General features: G+C 45.9%; 1 protein-coding gene across 1 annotated transcript in view; it reads left to right on the forward strand.

Annotated features, from left to right (window-relative positions):
* Positions 1-20,932, forward strand: part of VPS35L (VPS35 endosomal protein sorting factor like) — a 153,284-nt gene that overhangs the window by 7,989 nt on the left and 124,363 nt on the right. Inside the window, 6 exon segments of the mRNA XM_017849738.1 lie at positions 1,498-1,597; positions 6,104-6,271; positions 9,484-9,606; positions 11,462-11,486; positions 15,343-15,419; positions 17,818-17,946. Of these exon segments, the coding sequence (XP_017705227.1) occupies positions 1,498-1,597; positions 6,104-6,271; positions 9,484-9,606; positions 11,462-11,486; positions 15,343-15,419; positions 17,818-17,946 (622 nt within the window).

Consider the following 20,932-nt stretch of genomic DNA (forward strand, 5'->3'; position numbering starts at 1 on the left):
GCGCCCGGCCTCTTTTTCGTTTCTATACATTTTACTGTGAAGGTTCCAAGTATGTTTTGTTTGCTTTTGTACTTGTCCTGCTTGGGCCACAGATGTTTCTTGAGGCTGTAGCTTGATGTCTTTCTTTGGTTTTGGAAAAGTTTCACCTATTATCTCTTCAGAGACTGTTCTTGCACATTCTCTCTCTCCTCCTCTTTGGGATTCCAGTTATATGTGTGTTAGGCCTTCTCTTCACATTCCTTGCGTCTTTGAAATTCTGCCCGTCTTCCTGTGCTTTTTCCGCTCCTTGCTTCAGTCTCCCCCTTTGTTTTCCAGCTCATGAATCCTTTCTCTTGTTGAACCCTCAAGAAACCATTGAAAACACCTGTGAGCTCTTCATCTCCTTTCTACATGGCTCCTCCCTCTTGCCCTATGCAGCTTAATGGGCGAATATCTTGAGGGGAAATCTGGGCTGGATTTCTGTCTTCCCTGTGCTCTCTCCTCTTCCCCCTGGCTGTTTTGGTAGCCCTGAACTCCTGTGAAGCTCTGTGAGGTTTCCTTAGAGCCCTTTTAGCTGCTCTGCTGCTTCACAGCTGCCTTCTGCTTGGCGTCAGCCTCTTGTCCCATGCTGAGAATTCACAAGTGCCGTCAGTGGGAAAGCTGGGCAAGGAGTGTTAGAGTCACCTTAGTGAGTTTCCCTTTGTTCTGGTGTGTGGCATGACAAGTTCAGTATGCTGGCAGCTCTTTATACCTTCGAACGTACATTTTTTTTTTTTTGAGATGGAGTCTCACTCTGTCCCCCATGCTGGAGTGCAGTGGCCTGATCTCAGCTCACTGCAACCTCTGCCTCCTGGGTTCAAACGATTCTCCTGCCTCAGCGTCCCAAGTAGCCCGATTACAGGCATGTGCCACTATGCCCAGCTGATTTTTGTATTTTTCGTAGAGACAGGGTTTCACTGTGTTAGCTAGGATGGTCTCGATCTCCTGACCTCATGATCCGCCCGCCTCAGCCTCCCAAAGTGCTGGAGTTATAGGCATGAGCTACTGTGCCCAGCCAAACAGATTTTTTAAAATGTTGTGTTTTGTTTCTTGTTTGCCATGGAGTCCCCCTGTGTGGCCCAGGCTGGAGTGGAGTGGTGTGATCTCCGTTCACCATGGACCTCCACCTCCCAGGTTCAAGTGATTCTTCTGCATCAGCCTCGCAAGTAGCTGGGATTACAGGCATGCACCACCACACCCACCTAAGTTTTGTATTTGTAGTAAAGATGGGGTTTTACCATGTTGGGAACTCCTGACCTCAAGTGATCCGCCCACCTAGGCCGCCCAAATTGCTGGGATTACAGGTGTGAGCCACTGTGCCTGGCCAAAACATTTGTTTTTAAATGTAGTTTTCTTTTTGACTTTGGTGGGCATATTGTGCTGTTCTAAACTACCTCGGCATTGAGGAAGTCTCATCTGAAGTTTTTAGTGTTTTAAGTACCCCCATCCACTAATTGGCTCTGTTTTGCTGTTTACCAGGCACTCCAGGAACAGGAACTACAAAGCTGAATTTGCATCATGCCGCCTGGAGGCTGTACCATTGGAGTTTGGGGACTATCACCCTCTGAAACCCATAACTGTAAGTTTCGTTAAGGGTCTTTGTGAATGATATTCTTATCCCTTGAAATGAAAGACAGTCTTCTTGAGTCTTTTCCATTTTGCCAGTGGTAACCATTTTTGCATATTTGATTTTTTTTTTTTTTTTTTTCAGACAGAGTCTTGCTCTGTCGCCCAGGCTGGAGTGCTGTGGTGGCTCAATGCAACCTCTGCCTCCTGGGTTTAAGCAATTCTTCTGCCTCAGCTTCCCGAGTAGCTGGGACTGTAGGCACGCGCCACCATGCCTAGCTAAGTTTTTGTATTTTTTTAGTAGAGATGGGGTTTCGCCATGTTGCCCAGGCTGGTCTCGAACTCCTGAGCTCAGACAATCTGTCCACCTCCGCCTCACAAAGTGCTAGGTGTGAGCCACTGCACCCAGCCTGATTTTTTTTTTTAAATGTTTTTATTATTTATTTATTTTTGAGATGGAGTCTCACTTTGTATCCCAGGCTGGAGTGCAGTGGTGGTACGATCTCAACTCACGGCAACCCCTGCCTCCCAGGTTCAAGCGATTCACCTGCCTCAGCCTCCCAAGTAGCTGGGATTACAGGCGTGCGCCATCACACTTGGCTAATTTTTGCTAGTTTTTGTATATTTAGTAGAGACAGGGTTTCGCCATGTTGGCCAGGCTGGTCTCGAACCATTGACCTCAGGTGATCCACCCGGCTTGGCCTCCCAAAGTGCTGGGATTACAGGAGTGAGCCACCGCACCCGGCCTGCATATTTAAATCAACTGGTTTGTTCACTACCTCTTTTTTGTAATATTGGCCTCTCCCAACACCATTTTTACTCCCTTCCTTCCTCCTTAGTGAGGTTGCCATGTGAATGGGATGACTTTGTTCTTGATTTGGCTGTGTCAACAAAATGTATCTTGACTTTTAATTTTTGTATTTGGCATATAAGAGTCACTCTAATTGCCAGCAGAGAGTGCTGTCCTGAATAGCATGTTAGTCTATCTGTGGGTTTCTTTAAAAAATAAAATGAAAGCAGGCAAGAGACTTGGCTGGTTCCTCTCTGCCAGGTCGGTACTGTCTTTTTAGCAAGTAATAGAAACTATGTGGTTGTTGTGTTGGGGAAAAGATGTGATTGTCAGCATGGAGGCTCTGGGAATGTATGGAGATGACTGCATAAAGCAGAAGACCCCAAGACTGCGATTCAGCCTCCCAGGACCCCTCAATCCCCATGCTGTTGTGTGGCTGTGGGTGACCTCATCACAGCCACAGTTGCTTTCATTCTCGGGTGCCTGTTCCCCATGTTAAAAGAAAATTCTTGGCCGGGCTTCATGCCTCATACCTGTAATTTCACCACTTTGAGAGCCTGAAGCGGGTGGATCACCTGAGGTCAGGAGTTTGAGACCAGCCTGGCCAACATGGCAAAACTCCATCTCTACTAAAAATACTCTACTAAAAATACAAAATTTAGCTGGGCATAGTGGCGTGTGCCTGTAGTCGCAGTTACTCAGGAGACTAAGACAGGAGAATTGCTTAAACCAGGAGGCAGAGGTTGCAGTGAGCCAAGATCACACCACTACACTCTAGCCTGGGCGACAGAGAGAGACTCCATCTCAAAAAAATAAAAAGAAAATTCTCAGCCAAATTAAATTTAATGGAGCTTAATTGAGCAAAGAATAATTCATGAATCGGGCAGCCTCCTGAGCCAAAGTAGGTTCAGAGAGACTCCAACACAGTCACGTGGTAGACGAAGATTTATGGACACAGAAAGGAAAGTGACATTCAGAAAATAGAAGTGAGGTACAGAAACAGCCGGATTGGTTACAGTTCAGCATTTGCCTTATTTGAACCCAATTTGAACACTTGTCTCCCGGCACCTTTTTTTCTTTTTTTTTGAGACGGAGTTTTACTCTTGTTACCCAAGCTGGAGTGCAATGGCGCAATCTCAGCTCACTGCAACCTGTGTCTCCCAGGTTCAAGTGATTCTCCTGCCTCAGTCTCCTGAGTAGCTGGGACTACAGGTGCCCGCCACCATGCCAGGCTAATTTTTTTGTCTTTTTAGTAGAGACGGGGTTTCACTATGGTGGCCAGGCTGGTCTCAAACTCCTGACTTCAGGTGATCTGCCCGCCTCGGCCTCCCAAAGTGCTGGGATTACAGGTGTGAGCTGTAATCCCAGTTACAAGTGTGTGCCTGGCACAGTTGTCCCCCTTTAATTGGCCAAACCTTGGTGATTGGCACAAGAGTAGGTTACAGTCTGTTTACACGTCCAGTGAGGTTATAGTTCACTATGTGCAGAGAAACCTTTAGGCCAAAGTTACAATACATAAGGAGACAGCTGTAGGCTAAACTTCATTTAACACCCATACCGTAACAGAATAGCTGCGAAGAGCTGCTGCAGCTCCTGGCCTATCCTGTTAGATTGGCAACATCGGCAGCAGGAAAATGCTTTTCTCCAGCAGTTTTCATTGACCCACTTTTGTTATGCGCCCTACCCTGAACGAGCATTGGTGACCTGCTGTAGAGAATAAGTTGATAGATTGGGGTAGGTCTAAGGCTTACCTTGGGAACTGAGAGCAGAGTTCACCCCACCAGGCCTGTGGGAACTGAGTATGGGGGAAGAGATGTTTTCTCAAATAAAAATTGGGGTATTAAGTATTAAGCCTGTGAGGTGGAGGAATGGGTGCCAGAAGACAAAAGCAGCAAATGTATACCAATGGGAGGTGCTTCTCTCTCTCCCCTAGACTGCAGTTCAACTCCATTCAGGCAGCTGTCACTGGCAGTTGGCATCTGACTCGACAGGTTTGAGGGCAGAGTCCTCAATGAGACAGCCCTGGCCCAGTATGGTGGCTCATGCCTGTAATCCCAGCACTTTAGGATGCTAGATGGGAGGATATCTTGGGCCCAGGAGTTCGAGACCAGCCTGGGCCACATAGTGATACCCCACCTCTACAAAAAGTAAAAAAAAAATTAGCAGAGTGTGATGGTGTGCTTGTAGTCCCAGCTACTCGGGAGGCTGAGGCAGGAAGATGGCTTGTGCTCAGGATGTTGAGGGTACAGTGAACTGTGATCGCACCATTGCACTCCAGGCTTAGTGACAAAGCGAGACTTTGTCTCCAAAAAAAAGAAAAGACATCTTCACTTCAGAAACTCCAACTTTGCTACACATTGGGAGTTCCCATGCCTCCCTCCTTCATGTTCAATAATTTGCTATAATGGCTAACAGAACTAGGGAAACATTTACTTATACTTACCAGTTTATTATTAAGGATATTACAAAGAATACAGATGAACAGCCAGATGAAGAGGTACGTAGGGTGAGGCCCGGGGGAAGGGGCACACAGAGCTTTCATGTCCCCTCCAGGTACCTCGATGTGTTCTTGTTCACCTACCTGGAAGCTCTTCAAACCCCGTTTTATTTATTTATTTATTTAATTTTAGACAGGGTCTCACTGTGTCACCCAGCTGGAGTGCAATGGCACAATCTCAGCCCACTGCAACCTCTGCCTCCCAAAAGCCCATTTTTTGTGGGTATTTTTGGTGGCATCGTTGCATAGGCATGATTGATTATTAACTCCATCTCCAGCCCTCTCACCTTCCCGAAGGATGGGGAATGGGGCTGAAAGCTCCAAGATTCTAATGATGGCTTGGTCTTTCTGGTGACCAGACTGCATCCTGAAGCTCTGCAGGAGCCCATTGGGAGTCACCTTATTAAGACAGAAGATGCTGCTTCACCCAGGGAATCTTCCAAGGTATTAGGAGCTCTGTGGCAGGAAATGGGGCCAGAGACCACATAAATTTAACAGCCTGGAGTGCAGTGGTGCGATCTCGGCTCACTGCAACCTCCGCCCCCTGGGCTCCTGCCATCCTCCCACTTCAGCCTTCTGAGTAGCTGGGACCACAGGCATGTACCATCACACCTGGATTATTTTCATATCTTTTGTAGAGATAGGATTTCGCCATGTTGCCCAGGCTGGTCTCAAACTCCTGGCTTCAAGTGATCCTCCTGCCTCAGCACCCCGAAGTGTTGGGATACAGGCATGAGCCACTGCACCCAGCAGAAAACTTAACTTTTATGAGGTGTTCAAGGGAGAAAGACAAAAAAAAGTATCTGGTTAAAGTAGAAATTCCCTACTTAGAGGTTACTTGTCAGTTTCGATTGGCCGGTCTCTAGTTAGCGGGTAGTTGGCGATTTGCAACTGATTAAGCCTAAGTTCCATTTTACTACTTATATTGAGTTGGATTTTGGTTTGCTACATAGGGAACCCCAGGTGCTATAGCTGTCTCAGTCCAGTGACCTCTCAATTAATTTTTTTAACACTTCCTAACCCTAACTTCCTGCTTTCCCTTCCTCGACAGCTGTGACCCTGAGTCATGTCCATTTGTCACAAAAAAATAAGCATCCCCTGCAGATGGATAAGTCTGTGCTGTAAATGAACCATCCATTCAACTACCAGAATGGGAGGAAAGTACCCACTGGAGTGTTTCCCTGGGGAGAGTTGTGGGAGCTCCGTTTTACCTCCAGACATTTTCCTCACAGGTCACAGAATCAAAGACTAAGAAAGTGAACCGGAAAGGAAGCACTTCTTCCACATCCTCCTCCTCCTCCAGCTCCATGGTGGACCCGCTGAGCAGCGTCCTGGATGGGACTGACCCCCTCTCCATGTTTGCAGCCACTGCTGACCCCGTAGCCTTGGCAGCTGCCACGGTAAGCACCCCAGCCATGGTCGTCCAGTGGGGGTCAGTTTTGTGGGTGTAGGAATGGGTGGTTTTCTCCTGTCCTGCCCTTTTTTTTTTCTCTAAGAGACAGAGTCTCACTCTGTCACCTGGGCTGGAGTGCAGTGGTGTGATCGTGGCTCACTGCAGCCTCCAACTCCGGGCTCAAGCAATTCTCCCAACTCACCCTCCTGAAAAGCTGGGACTACAGGTACACACTACTGTGCCTGGTTAATTTTTTATTTTGTTGTAGAGGTGGGGTCTTGCTATGTTGCCCAGGGTGGTCTCATACTCCAAGCCTCAAGTGATCCTCCCACCTGAGCCTCCTAAAGCTTCTTCCCCTTTTTTAAGTTGCACGAATAATGCACACAGTACATTCTGGTTGCAACAGTTCAGGTCATCCAGACGTGAGAGGCTGGTGTAGCTCTGGGAAGTAGGTCTTTTTCTTTCTTCTTTTTTTTGAAAGCATTTTAAAATTTATTTTTAGTTTTAAATTTAACTTAATGTTTTTTGAGACAGCCTTGGTGTGTCACCCAACCTAGAGTGCAGTGGTCCGATCTCACTGCAGCCTCCGCCTCTGGGTTCAAGCAACTCTCTCACCTCAGCCTGCCGAGTTGCTGGGACAGGCATGCACCACCACACCTAGCTAATTTTGTGCTTTTGGTAGGAACGGGGTTTCATCATGTTGGCCAGGCTGGTCTTGAACTCTTGACCTCAAGTGATCCACCTGCCTCAGCCTCCCAAAGCGCTGGGATTACAGGTGTGAGCCACTGTGCCTGGCTCTTAAAATTTATTTTTAATTTTAATTTTATTCTTCTTATAAATCTTTTTACATAATTACGTAAGTAAATCACTCATTTTGATGTGAAAAAGTCAGAAGTCATGTAGAACAATCCTTCTCATTTCAGTCTCCACCCTGGCGGTCGTGCGAATGATGGCTGTAATGTGTCTTCCTCCATAGCTTTTCCCTGTATTTTCATAGATACTTCCGACAGCGGTCTCTGAGCATTCCCATACCTACTCATCTATAAGTAATTACAGCGTCAGCTTACTGCATGGCAGGCATTTTTTCAGAGTGCGTTTCGGATTTGGTTCTCTTACTACCTTGTGAGAGGTATTAGAATCCTCATTAAAGAGGCAGCCATGGAGGGGTAGAGATATCAAGTCACATCCAAGCTGGGATTCAAACCTAGCCAGTCTGACTTCAGAATACATGCTCTCAATCATCATCCTATGCTGTGTTTCATATATTATTTACCATTGTTACATAAATGGAACTGCAGTTTTGTGACTTGATTTTTTGGAGATAGTCTTGCTCTGTTGCCCAGGCTGGACTGCAGTGGCATGATTGTAGGTTGCTGCAGCCTTAAACTCCTGGGCTCAAACAATCCCCCTGCCTCAGCCTCCCAAGCAGCTGGGACTTCAGGTGTGCGCCACTGCGCTCGGCTAATTTTGGATTTCTTGGTAGAGCCAAAGTCTCACTGTGTTGCCAAAGCTGGTCTCAAACTCCTGGGCGCAAGCAATCCTCCTGCCTTGGCCTCCCAGAGTGCTGGGATTACAGGTCTGAGCCACTGCACCCCACAACTTTTTTTTTTAATTTAATTTTATTTTGTTTTACTTTTTTTTTTTGAGACGGAGTCTCATTCTGTTGCCCAGGCTGGAGTACAGTGGCACGATCTTGGCTCACTGCGACGTCTGTCTCCTGGGTTCAAGTGATTCTCCTGCTTCAGCCTCCCTGGTAGCTAGGATTACAGGCATGTGCCACCACACCTGGCTAATTTTTGTATTTTTTGTAGAGACAAGGTTTCGTCACTTTGGCCAGGCTGGTCTTGAACTCCTAACTTCAGGTGATCTGCCTGCATTGGCCTCCCAAAGTCCTGGCATTACAGGTGTGAGCCATGCTGCCCAGCCAACGTTTTTTTTTTTTTTTTTTAACTTGACCATATGTCTTGGAGAACTATCCATGTTAGTACATTTAGAACAACCTTATTATTTTGACCAGCCTTGTTGTATTCTAAAGACTGGCTTTACCTACTTTAATTTGCCATTCCTCTACTGATGTATCCATCAGATAGAGGATATTCCAGATAGTTTCTGGGTTTTGCTGATACAAACAGCAGTGCACCATGTGTCTCGAACATACACATGCCTTGGTGCATGTCTGCAGGGATTTCTGCAGGGTAGCTTCCTAGAAGTTCTTTGCTGGTTGGCCAGGCGCGGTGGCTCACACCTGTAATCCCAGCACTTTGGGAGGTTGAGGTGGGCGGATCACGAGGTCAGGAGTTCGAGACCAGTCAGACCAACGTGGTGAAACACCATCTCTGCTAAAAATACAAAAATTAGCTGGGCGTGGTGGTGGGCACCTGTAATCCCAGTTACTCAGAAGGCTGAGACAGGAGAATCACTTGAACCTGGGAAGCAGAGGTTGCAGTGAGCCGGAGATTGCGCTACTGCACTCCAGCCTGGGCGACAGAGCAAGACTCTGTCTCTTTGCTGGCATAAGGCAATGTGTATTTAAGGTTTTGATGGCTGTCACCAAATTGTCCTCCAAAAAGAGTTAACCAGTCTGTGTTTCCACCAGTGATGTTCAAGAGGGCCTGTTTCCCTGCATTCTTGGCAGCCTGATATCAGCCAGCATTTTAACTCTTTGACATTCTGATACTTGAAAAAGTGGTCTTTTCCAACTATCCTTTCCTTAATTCTTAATGAGTTTGAGCATTTTTTGATATGTTTATTGTCCATTTGTGATGAAATGGCCTGATTTTTTTTTTTTTTTTTTTTTTTTTTTGTGATGGAGTCTTGCTCTGTCACTCAGACTGGAGTGCAGTGGTGCGATCTTGGCTCACTACAACCTCTGCCTCCCAGGTTCAAGCGATTCTCCTGCCTCAGCCTCCTGAGTAGCTGGGACTACAGGCATGCACCTGGTTAATTTTTGTATTTTTAGTAGAGACGGGGTTTTACCATGTTGACTAGGCTGGTGTTAAACCCCTGCCCTCAAGTGATCCGTCCACCTTGGCCTCCAAAGTGCTGGGATTACAGGCATAAGCCACCGTGTCCGGCGCTGTAATTTTTTTATGATAGTAAACCTTGAGACAGATCTCTTTTATTCCACAGTAAAGGACTATCTGCCTTCTATTTATATATGTATATATTTAAAGAATAAAATGATACTGCTGCTGAAGAGATCATCTTGCCTTTCTTTAGGACAGCTCCAGAAGGAAACGTGATAGAGATGATAACTCCGTTGTAGGATCGGATTTTGAGCCTTGGGCCAACAAACGGGGAGAAATCCTTGCCCGGTACACCACTACCGAAAAGCTGTCTATTGTGAGTACCAGGAGACCCTCTCCCAGGGTCTACTTCGGAGTTAGTAGTAATTTCTTTTTGTTATATTGCTTTCACTCCTGGGCTCTGTAAGTTTCACTTATTTATTTATTTTTCTACTTCTCTTAAAAGCTCAAATATAAGGCTTCATGTAGTATGTCAGTGTTGTTGGCATAAAAATGTACTGACAGGTTTCCCAGAAAAATCTGGTAAGGATCAGGGATGTGGCACAGGTCAGAGAAATAATTAGAACAGCAGAGTCTTGTCTTTGGGAGGAGGTTTGAATTATGAAGGGAGGAGGCCAGGCATGGTGGCTCACGCCTGTAATCCCAGCACTTTGGGAGGCCAAGGTGGGCAGATCACTTGAGGTCAGGAGTTCGAGACCAGCCTGGCCAACATAGTGAAACCCTGTCTCTACTAAAAATACAAAAATTAGCCGGGCATGGTGGTGGGCACCTGTAATCCTAGCTACTCGAGCGGCTGAGGCATGAGAACTGCTTGAACCTGGGAAGTGGAGGTCGCAGTGAGCAAAGATCGTGCCACTGCACTCCAGCCTCGGTGACAGAGTGAGACCCTGTCTCAAAAAAAAAATAATTAATTAATTAAAAAAATGAATTATGAAGGGAGGACAGCACGACACTGGAGGAGAAAGGTATCACTCAGTAAGTCCCACATAGCTGGGTTTTCTCCTGGAGCTGGAAGTTTACTGTTTCTCTGGATGGCCATTAGGTGAAATAGTTGGCTTCGGCCTCAAGACACTTAACGAAATTCGAGGCTTACCTTCTACTTGGCAAACTGCTATGGAAGGAAAGACTCAGGAGAGCTGAGACCAACCCAGTCAGGTTAATGCCTGTGTGAGGACTGGGTTCAGCTGCTTAGAACCAAAGCCCCTCCTAACACTGTAAACAAGGGTGATCTGTATCGCTCCTTACACTGGAGAGAAGTCTCGAGCAGAGGAGTCCAGGACTGGTGTGGCAGCTCCGAGGGCATCAGGGTTCCACCACATTCTTTCTTGCTCCTCGGCTGTATTGAGTGTTGCCTCACATTCATGTTGGTAGACAGAGGGAGGAAAGGGAAAGAAAGATGCACCCCCTCCCATTCAGGAAGACTTCTTGAGGTCCCCCAACACTTTCAGTTACATTTGTCTTGAAGGTGTGGTCATGGGCCATTCATAAGTGCAGGGAGGCTGAGATATGTAGCAGCGTGTCCATCAACAAATGGGGCTGTGCCCCGGAGGAAGTAGTGAACTCAGCAGGCCATGGGGAACACTTGGCCACAACGCATCTTCTTTTTTTCCTCCCAGGGTGTGTACTCATTGAACAGAATGACAGGCAGAATTGCTGGACTATTTAAATTGAGTCTTTTTTTTTTTTTTAACTGTACAGAGTTAACTTAGAGCAGTGATTCTCAACCAGGAGTAATTTTTGCCCCTGGGTGGTCATTCGGCAATATCTAGAGACATTTTTGACTGTCACAGTACTGGAGGTGGTACTGACATTTATTGGGTGGAGGCCAGAGATGCGGCTAAACATCCAAGGGTGCACAGAATAATCTCCCACAAAAAGTTATCTGGCTTCAAATGGCAGTAGTGTAGAGAGTGATAACCCTGATTCAGAGTAGGTTAGAAATAGTTCTATTATGTGACTCTGCTGGCATATCAAAAATTTTAGTGTTTGTCTGCTGACTTTGAGAACCCTGACTTGAGTAGAAATTTGAATCTTCAGTGGTTTTTAGTGACTGTATTTTCCTTCTTTCAATATATATTTCTTTCTCTTGGATATGTAAATGGCTTTGTTGGAAAACAATGAACATACTGCCTTAGAATTTTAAAATATTAATGAATGTTATGTCTCTGCAGAATCTGTTTATGGGATCTGAAAAAGGTAAGATGAGTTTGTTGTTGTTTTGATGGGAAAATTCTGCCATTACTTTTAATATCATTTTACAAAGGAAAAAAGTTTATGTGATATGATTCTGATGGAGCTATTGCTTAGATTGTGGATAGACATAGAACTAAAATACATATTTAAAGCATGAATTAAAAAAATACCAAATCTCAGCACTTTGGGAGGCCAAGGTGGGTGGATCACCTGAGGTCAGGGGTTCGGTACCAGCCTGGCCAACATGGTGAAATCCTGTCTCTACTAAAAATACAAAAATGTGCTGGATGTGGTGGTGCATGCCTGTAACCCCAGCTACTCAGGAGGCTGAAGCAGGAGAATCACTTGAACTTGGGAGGCGGAGGTTGCAGTGAGCCAAGATTACACCATTGCACTCCAGCCTGGGTGACAGAAGTGAAATTCTGTCTAAAAAAATAATAATAATACAGCCAGGCACGGTGGCTCACCCCTGTAATCCCAGCACTTTCGGAGGCCAAGGCAGGCAGATCGCCTGAGGTCAGGAGTTCAAGACCAGCCTGGCCAACATGGTGAAACCCTGTTTCTACTAAAAATACAAAAATTTGCTGGGCATGGTGGCACATGCCTATAATCCCAGCTACTGAGGAGGCTGAGGCAGGAGAATCTCTTGAACCTGAGCGGTAGACGTTGCAGTGAGCCGAGATTACACTCCAACCTGGGCAACAAGAGTGAAATTCTGTATTCAAAACAAAAGTACAGCTTGGTGCGGTGGCTCATGCCTGTAATACCACCACTTTGGGAGGCCAAGGCAGGCAGATCACTTGAGGTCAGGAGTCAAGACAGCCTGGCCAACATGGTGAAACTCCGTCTCTACTAAAGTAAAAAAAAAAAAAAAAAAAAAAATTAGCCAGGCGTGTGACAGACGTCTGTCTGAATCCCAGCTACTCGGAGGCGAGGCAGGAGATCGCTTGAACCTGGGGACGGAGGTTCAGTGAACCGAGATCACCCATTGCATTCCATCTGGGGACAGAGGGCGAGACTCTGTCTCAAAAAAAAAAAAAAAAAAAAAAAACCAAAGAGGTTACTAGGAGTAAAACATAAGCTTATTCCTTTCCCTTGCCTTGAGTCTTTTCCCTTGTGCCGTAAGATATGTTGGTGAGGGGGCCACATGCTCAGTTTTATAGGCCACTGGTCCCTGAATGCAGTTCTCAGCTTCCTCTCCTAAGACACACAGTCAGAAGCTGTGGACCTGGGTATCTCAAACTGCCGTGTAGCAGGATTGCCTGAGGAACTTTTGCATGAATATAGACGTCTGGCCCCGACTTGCTCTTGTAGGATGGGACCCCAGAATTCCTATTTTGATGCTCCGAGGTGATTCTGGAGTAACTGACAGATCATGTTCTGCTGGGTGCAGATGAGCACAACCATGGTTCACTGCCGGTCTCTGATATGGCAGCTGCCACTCTTCCCACGGCTCTGCTGGATGAGACAGCATGTTAGAAATCAAGAGAGTGGGAGCAGCTTTGTTATGCACAGAATTTTTTTTTTTTTGAGATGAAATCTTGCTCTGCCACCCATGGTGCAGTGCAACCTCCGCCTCCTGGGTTCAAGCAATTTTCCCATCTCAGCCTTGCAAGTCACTGGGACTATAGGTGTGCACCACCAAGTCCAGCTAATTTTTGTATTTTTAGTAGAGACGGGGTTTCACCATGTTGGCCAGCCTGGTCTCAAACTCTTGACCTCAAGTGGTCCACCCGCCTCGGCCTCCCAAAGTGCTGGGATTACAGGTGTGAGCTACCACACCCAGCTTGTTATGGACAGAATTTTGATCCCAGACCATAAAAGGTAAATCATACCAGCCTGTACCCACCAGTTTGTAAAGATCAAATAGAGTGGTGATACCAAGTGTCTTAGTCTGTTTAGTGGTACTGTAAAGGAGTACCAGAGGCTGGCTAATTTATAAGGAAGAGAGGTTTACTTGGCTTATGGTTCCACAGGCTATATTAGAAGCATGGTGCCAACATCTGCTGTTGGTGAGGGCTTCAGGCTGCTTCCACTCATGGTGAAAGCAAATGAGAGCCGGTGTGTGCAGAGATTGCATGGCAAGAGAAGGCAGGAGAGAGAGGGAGAAGATGCCAGGCTTTTTTCAACAGCCGGTTCTCATGGGAACTAAGAATAAGAACTCACTCATTACTGCAGGGATGGCACCAAGCCATTCATGAGGGATCCTCCCCTACAACCCAGACACCTCCCACCAGGCCCCACCTCCAACACTGGGGATCACATTTCAACATGAGACTTGGTATGAATATAGAGCAACAGAAACTCTCATATGCTGCTGGTGGGAATGTAAAATGGCACAACCACCTTGCAGAACACTTTTCCATTTTTTATTTAATTTGAAGACAGGTGCTAATGGTCCGGTTGTTTGTGCCCAACCACACTCCCCTGCCCCAATTCGTATGTTGAAATCCTAACCCTAAGATGATGGTATTAGGAGATGGGCCCTTTTCAGAGGTGATTAGGTAATGAGGGTGGAACCCTCATGAATGGGATTAGTGCCCTATAAAAGAGGCCCAAGGGCCCTCCCTCACCCCTTCTGCCAAGTGAAAACGCAGCAAGAAGGCATCATCTGTGAACCGAAGTGGAAAGCAGGCTGTCCCCAGACACCTAATCTGCTGGGACCTTGATCTTGGACTTCCCAGCCTTTAGGACTGCGAGAAATACATTGCTCTTATTTGTAAGCCACCCACTTGCTAGTGTTTTGTTATAGTAGCTGAAAGGGATTAAGACAGTGGGCCAACCCTTTGATCCAGCATTCCACTACTGGGGTATCCCCAGATCAGGGGTTGGTAGACTGCGTGCTGCAGGCCAAGTCTGGTCCACTGCCTGTTTTTTAAGTACAGTTTTACTGGAACACAGCCCTATCAATTTGTTTACGTATTATCTGTGCCTGCTCTTGTGCTACAACAGTAGAGTTGAGTAGTTGGAGCAGACACTTTGTGACTCTAAAAACCTAAAACATTTGTCAGGCTTACGAAAAGAGTTCTGCAGCTCGACCCTAAGTCCACATTTCTTTTTTTTTTTTTTTCTCTCTCTTTCTTTTTTTATTTTTTTTTGAGATGGAGGTTACAGTGAGCCAAGGTCGCGTCACCGCACTCCAGCCTGGGCGACAGAGTAAGACCCTGTCTCAACAACAACAAAAAGAGTACTAGAGCAGAGGCCCCCTTAAGATGGGAGATGGGGAAGGATTCTGAAATAGACAGCCACAGAGGGCAGCAGTCAGCTAGATGCATTGCCCTGCCTTGTGGCTGGCCTGTGGCCTGGGGGCCTTTCCTTCATCCCTCCAGCAGTCCCTGCTGATGGCGAAATTGTGCTGACAGATGCAGGAAGGAGGCACAGCTAGTCCTGTTTGCTCGAAGAGAGGCCTTTGAAGCCCTAGTGTTTCCACCCTGGGTAGACAGTGAGATGGTTGTTTTGTTAGCAGAAGAGCACAATTCTACGCTGTGAGTAAGAGCCTAAGAGGGCCTTTTGTTCATAGAAAACAATTAAATGACGGATTTTTGGCATCCTTATCTGGACCGCCTTTCTTTAGGAATAAACAGATGATACAGAGCCAAGTTTGTAAATCTCAAATGCAGCAGTTAACCTCTTCGAGGCTGGCCCACTGGGCTCCCAGGGGCAGCTTCTAAGTGGGAAGTGTTTCGATGGAACTCTGGCTACATAAGGAAGTTGCTTTGAAAATCTGGGATCGTTTTCTGTAATGGAATCGTTCCCTAGTGTCTTTATTCACAATGAAGTGTAGAGTGAAAGATGCCTCCACTGGGGGTACTGGTGCAGGAGAAAAGCCACCTGTGTGACGTAAATTCATTCTGTTTAGGCAAAGCCGGGACTGCCACACTGGCAATGTCAGAGAAGGTTCGGACCCGGCTGGAGGAGCTGGATGACTTTGAGGAGGTGAGCAAATCATTTGTGGAGAGCAGGGAGTGGGAGAGCTTTTCCTTCCTCCTGCCAAGTGAGATCAACCTTGGTGGCTGCTCTTTGATTAATTCCCGGGCTGCACATTGTGCTTAGTCCTCCCGAGGCAATGACTCCATCCAGGGAAGGATGCCAGCGTGCAGTTGGCCGAGCTCACGGGAAGCCTGACTGGGGCTGCTTTTCTAGAGGCCTCTTTTCTCATCATGATGCCTGAGCAAGGCTGGGTCCCCTAGTGACAGTGTCTTATGGTAAAAACCAACTGCAAGGCCGGGCACAGTGGCTTACGCCTATAATCCCACCACTTTGGGAGGCTGAGGCGGGAAGATCACAGGAGGTCAGGAGTTCGAGACCAGTCTGGCCAACATGGTGAAACCCTGACTCTACAAAAAATATAAAAATCAGCTGGGCGTGGTGGTGGCTGCTTTGTAATCCCAGCTACTCGGGAGGATGAGGCAGGAGAATTGCTTAAACCTGGGAGGTGTAGGTTGCGGTGAGCCGAGATTGCGCCATTACATTCCAGCCTGGGCAAAAGAGCGAGACTTTGTCTTAAAAAAAAAAAAAAAAAAACCCATCTGCAGTCACCTCCCTGAGAAGCAGCCTTATGGAGTACAAAGACTTTGCTTTGCAACTGGCTCTGCTTGGGCTGACTGGATATGGCCCACAGGAATCTTTCAATTGGCCTACAAGTACTTTGAAAAAAAAGTGAGTCCTTTGCCAACACTTAAACATTCATAAATGTAACCAACAAATACAGAATTTCTTGAAAAACAATCTTGACTGGGCACAGTGGCTCACGCCTGTAATCCCAGCACTTTAGGAGACCAAGGCAGGTGGATCTCCTGAGGTCCGGAGTTCGAGACCAGCCTGGCCAACGTGGTGAAACCCCATCTCTACTAAAAATGCAAAAATTAGCTGGGCGTGGTGGTGGGTGCCTGTAATCCCAGCTACTCCGGAGGCTGAAGTAGGAGAATTGCTTGAACCCAAGAGATTGAGATTGCAGGTTGCTCTGTCGCCCAGGCTGGAGTGCAGTGGTGTGATCTCAGCTCACTGCAACCTTTGCCTCCTAGGTTAAAGCAATTCTCCTGCCTCAACCTCCCAAGTAACTGGGATTACAGGCACGCACCACCGTGCCCAGCTACTTTTTGTATTTTTAGGTGAGACAGGGTTTCACAATGTTGGCCAGACTGATCTCAAACTCCTGACCTCAAGTGATCCACCCGCCTCGGCCTCCCAATGTGCTGGGGTTACAGACATGAGCCACCATGCCCAGCCAACTCTTATTTCTTTAATAAAGAGTTTTTCATTTTGAATTGTAGGAAATGTACATATAAACATTTGGTTACAGGTCTCATCATATGTGTTCACATGACCTTCACTCCTGTGAGTTGTGTGAGGAGCCTCTTAACAATAGCCCAGGGTTAAGGAGCATCTGCTGTGCGCGAGGGACCATACCAAGTCTTTACCATTTCATCCCCGTGACGATCCCTTGCTCAGCTGTCAAGAGTTTTTGCTGTGGTTGTCTTTCTGTCCTGATTACTCTCTCCTTGGTCTAATTAACACCCCCACACTCTTCTGTACCTGTACTCCCCTTAGAGTTTGTCTCAAGTAACACTTCTCCAGGAAACCATTCCTGATCTCCCCATCACAGTTTATAGTCTATTTCTTTGTTACCATATTTCTCCCAGTCTGACATGTACCATTTCTCTCACATTTGACTATCTCTGAAATTGGGGTATATGTTCCTCAGTTGGTTCCCATCAGTGATCAGCATATTTTTCTTCCTTAGTAGCCCAGGAAACAGTTGAGCTTTTTTCCATGGGCACCTCAGATCCAGTATATGTGTCCCCATAGAATTGTGTTTTCTCCTGAGTATTTATCTCAGTTTGAGTTAATATCCATCTGTCTTCAGTATCTTAAGCTCCATTAGTGCTGAAGTACCCTGTCATGTCTTATTGCTTGGGAATCTTGAGCAAAAATGTCTTTGTTTCTCGAGCATCTAGTCCTATGTCCTGCACACAGGAGACCCACAGTTGGTTGAATGAGGTAAGTCTTGTTACCTCAATTCACAGACGAGGCTCTGATAGGAAAGTAGCTCACCCAGGGTCACACAGCTACTCGGTGATTGAGCTGGGAGGTGGCTTAGGTCTGACTTGCTTCCAAGGCCAGCCTGTCAACCCACAGCACTCTGGCCATCTTTGTCAGAAAACTCAAAAGAAGCTCTTTGATTGCAAATTGCAAGGCAAAGCTGTCAATCCTGGTGGGGATATGAGGAAAATTTAGAGACCAAAACTCAGCCAATACCTGGTATTCTTTATAAGGGTGGTAGTCGAGCAATATTTTTCCTGCTGTGCCTTCACCTTCTGCCTTCTCCCCACAGGGTTCCCAAAAGGAGCTGTTGAACTTGACTCAGCAGGATTACGTGAACCGCATAGAGGAGCTCAACCAGTCACTGAAGGATGCCTGGGCCTCAGACCAGAAAGTGAAGGCTCTGAAAATAGTCATCCAGGTTAGATCTAGTGATCCCCTCCGCCCCCACCCAGAATTTCCTATGTAAAATTCCACTGTGGAGACTTAGAGTTTTCAGGGGCCTGCCTGCAGGGTCTTACCCTTGTTTTTTCATCCCTTTCCTTTTCATATACTTCCTGTGAAAAGCCATGATTATGAATCTGTGTTTTTATGAGATGGCTAATCCCAGGGTCACCATGTGCAGCTGCACAGGTTGTGCACTGCACAACTCCAGGAAGCACTCTTCACTCTAGGTTACAGAATTGATGTTACCCCATGTGTTGTGCAGTACGTTAACCATGGTGCAACCCCTGACACATTTGTGATTTGTACACGCTAAAGATAGGGCAACTTTCTGTTGGGATTCCTTGACTGCATTGGCTTGGTGTCTTTGGAATTAATGACGTGTGTCCCTAATAAATGAATATTTCAGACATATTACGCATGCTTATGTGACAAGGAGAAGAAGTTTACAGCATTGGGAGAGGTACATACGTTGAATCTTCTTTGCTGATGAGTTTGTTAAGCAAGTGACAATCCTTGAACCACAAGAACAAGTACTATGTGGAAAACAGCTTATATTTCTTGGTCCTGAAGATCCGACTATCTTGGCAAAATGTGCTCAGAAGCACGTTTGGAAAGGAATAATTCATTAAATTGTCATTTTCAGAGCAGAGTCAACAAAGGATTTCTGAACTGCCATTTTAGTTCAAAAGGACAGATCCCATTCTCATTCCATGTTATGATAATGTGACATTTGTTTTCTCACCTGTTCTTTTGAAAGACAGGAGAGTCCGGGGGTCTTCACACTGGACACTTCAAGTCTTTTAAGATGACTCCTTGTATAGTAGGGGTGATTTCTTTGGTGTTTCATGATGGGAGGCAAACCCACTCCCATTTCTGTTCAATCACTGATGTTAGTTTACAGAGTAAATAGTCCCGAAGGCCAGGCCTCTCATCCTGGGAGCCCGTGGAGAGGGTTGCTTGCTGAGTGTCTCAAGTGAGAAACTATCTGAACTAACAAGTGCTTCTTCACAATATTTGCATTGGCAGCATCTCTCCATAGATTATTGTAGTTTAGAACCGTGTCTTCTAAGAGGTTTACATCTGGGGGAGATTTGATTTATGTCTTCACAAACAAAATAATCATAAGTGTGTTTCATCAACTCCACATCTGGCTTAATAGTAACAATTCTACAATACATTAAGGACTGCCTTCTTTATCCAAAAGACATAGTCAAGGCCGGGCGCAGTGGCTCACATCTGTAATCCCAGCATGCTGGGAGGCTGAGGTGGGTGGACCACTTGAGCCCAGGAGTTTGAGACCAGCCTGGCCAACATGGTGAAACCTGTCTCTACTAAAAATACAAAAATTAGCCAGGCTAATTTGCTGTACAGTAAAGTTGTTCTGTGTGTGTGTGGGAGGGGTACCTGGTGGCTGCTTTACTAAGGCATATTTTACATATCATAAAGTCCACCCAGTATAAGTGTATAAATAAGTGATTTTTTTTACTAAACGTATAGAGTTGTGCAACTATCACACAATCTAGTTTTAAAACACTTTTATACCTCCCCAGATTCCCCCAAGCCTGTTTGTAATCAAATCCCACTGCCATACCCAACCCCAGAAAACTACAAGTCTGTTTTCTGGTTCTGTAAATCTGCCTTTCCTGGACATTTCATATACATGGAATTATTCGTAGATAATCTTTTGGATCTGGCTTCTCTCACGTAGTATAATGTGCCTTTTTAATAGATATGTAATAATTCTACATATTTATGGGGTACAAAGTGATTATTTTGATACATGTATCCCGTGTGTAATGATCAAATCCAAGTAATTTAGCATATTCATCACCTCAAACGTCTCTAATTTCTTTGTGTTGGGAACATTCAAAATCTTCTCCTCTAGCTATTTGAAAATACACAATAAGCTGGGCCTGGTGGGACACACCTGTAATCCCAGTTACTTGGGAGGCTGAGGCACGAGAATTCCTTGAAAGTGGGAAGTGGAGGCTGCAGTGAGATGAGATCGCACCACTGCACTCCAGCCTGGGTGACAGAGTGAGACTGTCTCAAAAAAAAAAAAAAGAAAATACGCAATACATTTTGAACTATAGCCACTCTAGGTGCTATTGAACACTAGAACTTATTCCTCCTATGTAGCTGTAATTTTGTACCCATTAACCAACCTCTTTGTTCTCCCTTTGCCCTTACCCTTCCCAGCCTCTGCCTCTAGTCATCGCTGTTCTACTCTCTACTTCTATGAACTCAACTTTCATGGCTCCCACATGTGAGTGAGGACATGCAGTATTTATCTTTCTGTGCCTGTTTCACTTAACTTGATGGTTTCTAGGCTCATTTGTGTTGCTGTGAATTACAGAGTTTCATTTTTTTTATGGCCAAATAATATTCCTGTGTGTATACCACGTTTTCTTTATCCATTCATCCATTTATGTACATCTAGATTGATTTCATATCTTAGCTATTGTGAATAGCGCTGCAATAAACATGGTACTGCTGGTATTTCTTTGATATACTGATTTCCTTTTCTCTAGATGATAACCTAGTTGTGGGATTGCTACATCATATGGTAGTTCTATTTTTAGTTTTTTGAGAAATTTCCATACTGTTTTATAGAACTGTTACACTAATTTACATTTCCACCCACAGTGTATAAGAGTTCCCTTTTCGGCTGGGCGCGGTGGCTCACGCCTGTAATCCCAGCACTTTCGGAGGCTGAGGTGGGTGGATCACCTGAGGTCAGGAGTTCGAGACCAGCCTGGCCAGCATGGTGAAACCCCATCTCTACTAGGAATACAGAAGTTAGCCGGGCATGGTGGCAGGTGCCTGTAATCCCAGCTACTGGGGAGGCTGAGGCAGGAGAATCACTTGAACCCAGGAGGCGGAGGTTACAGTAAGCTGAGTGAGATTGTGCCATTGCACTCCAGCCTGGGCGACAAGAGCAAAACTCTGTCTTAAAAAAA

This window comes from Rhinopithecus bieti, unplaced genomic scaffold, assembly GCF_001698545.2.
Source record: "Rhinopithecus bieti isolate Rb0 unplaced genomic scaffold, ASM169854v2 scaffold_1918, whole genome shotgun sequence".
NCBI lineage: Eukaryota > Metazoa > Chordata > Mammalia > Primates > Cercopithecidae > Rhinopithecus > Rhinopithecus bieti.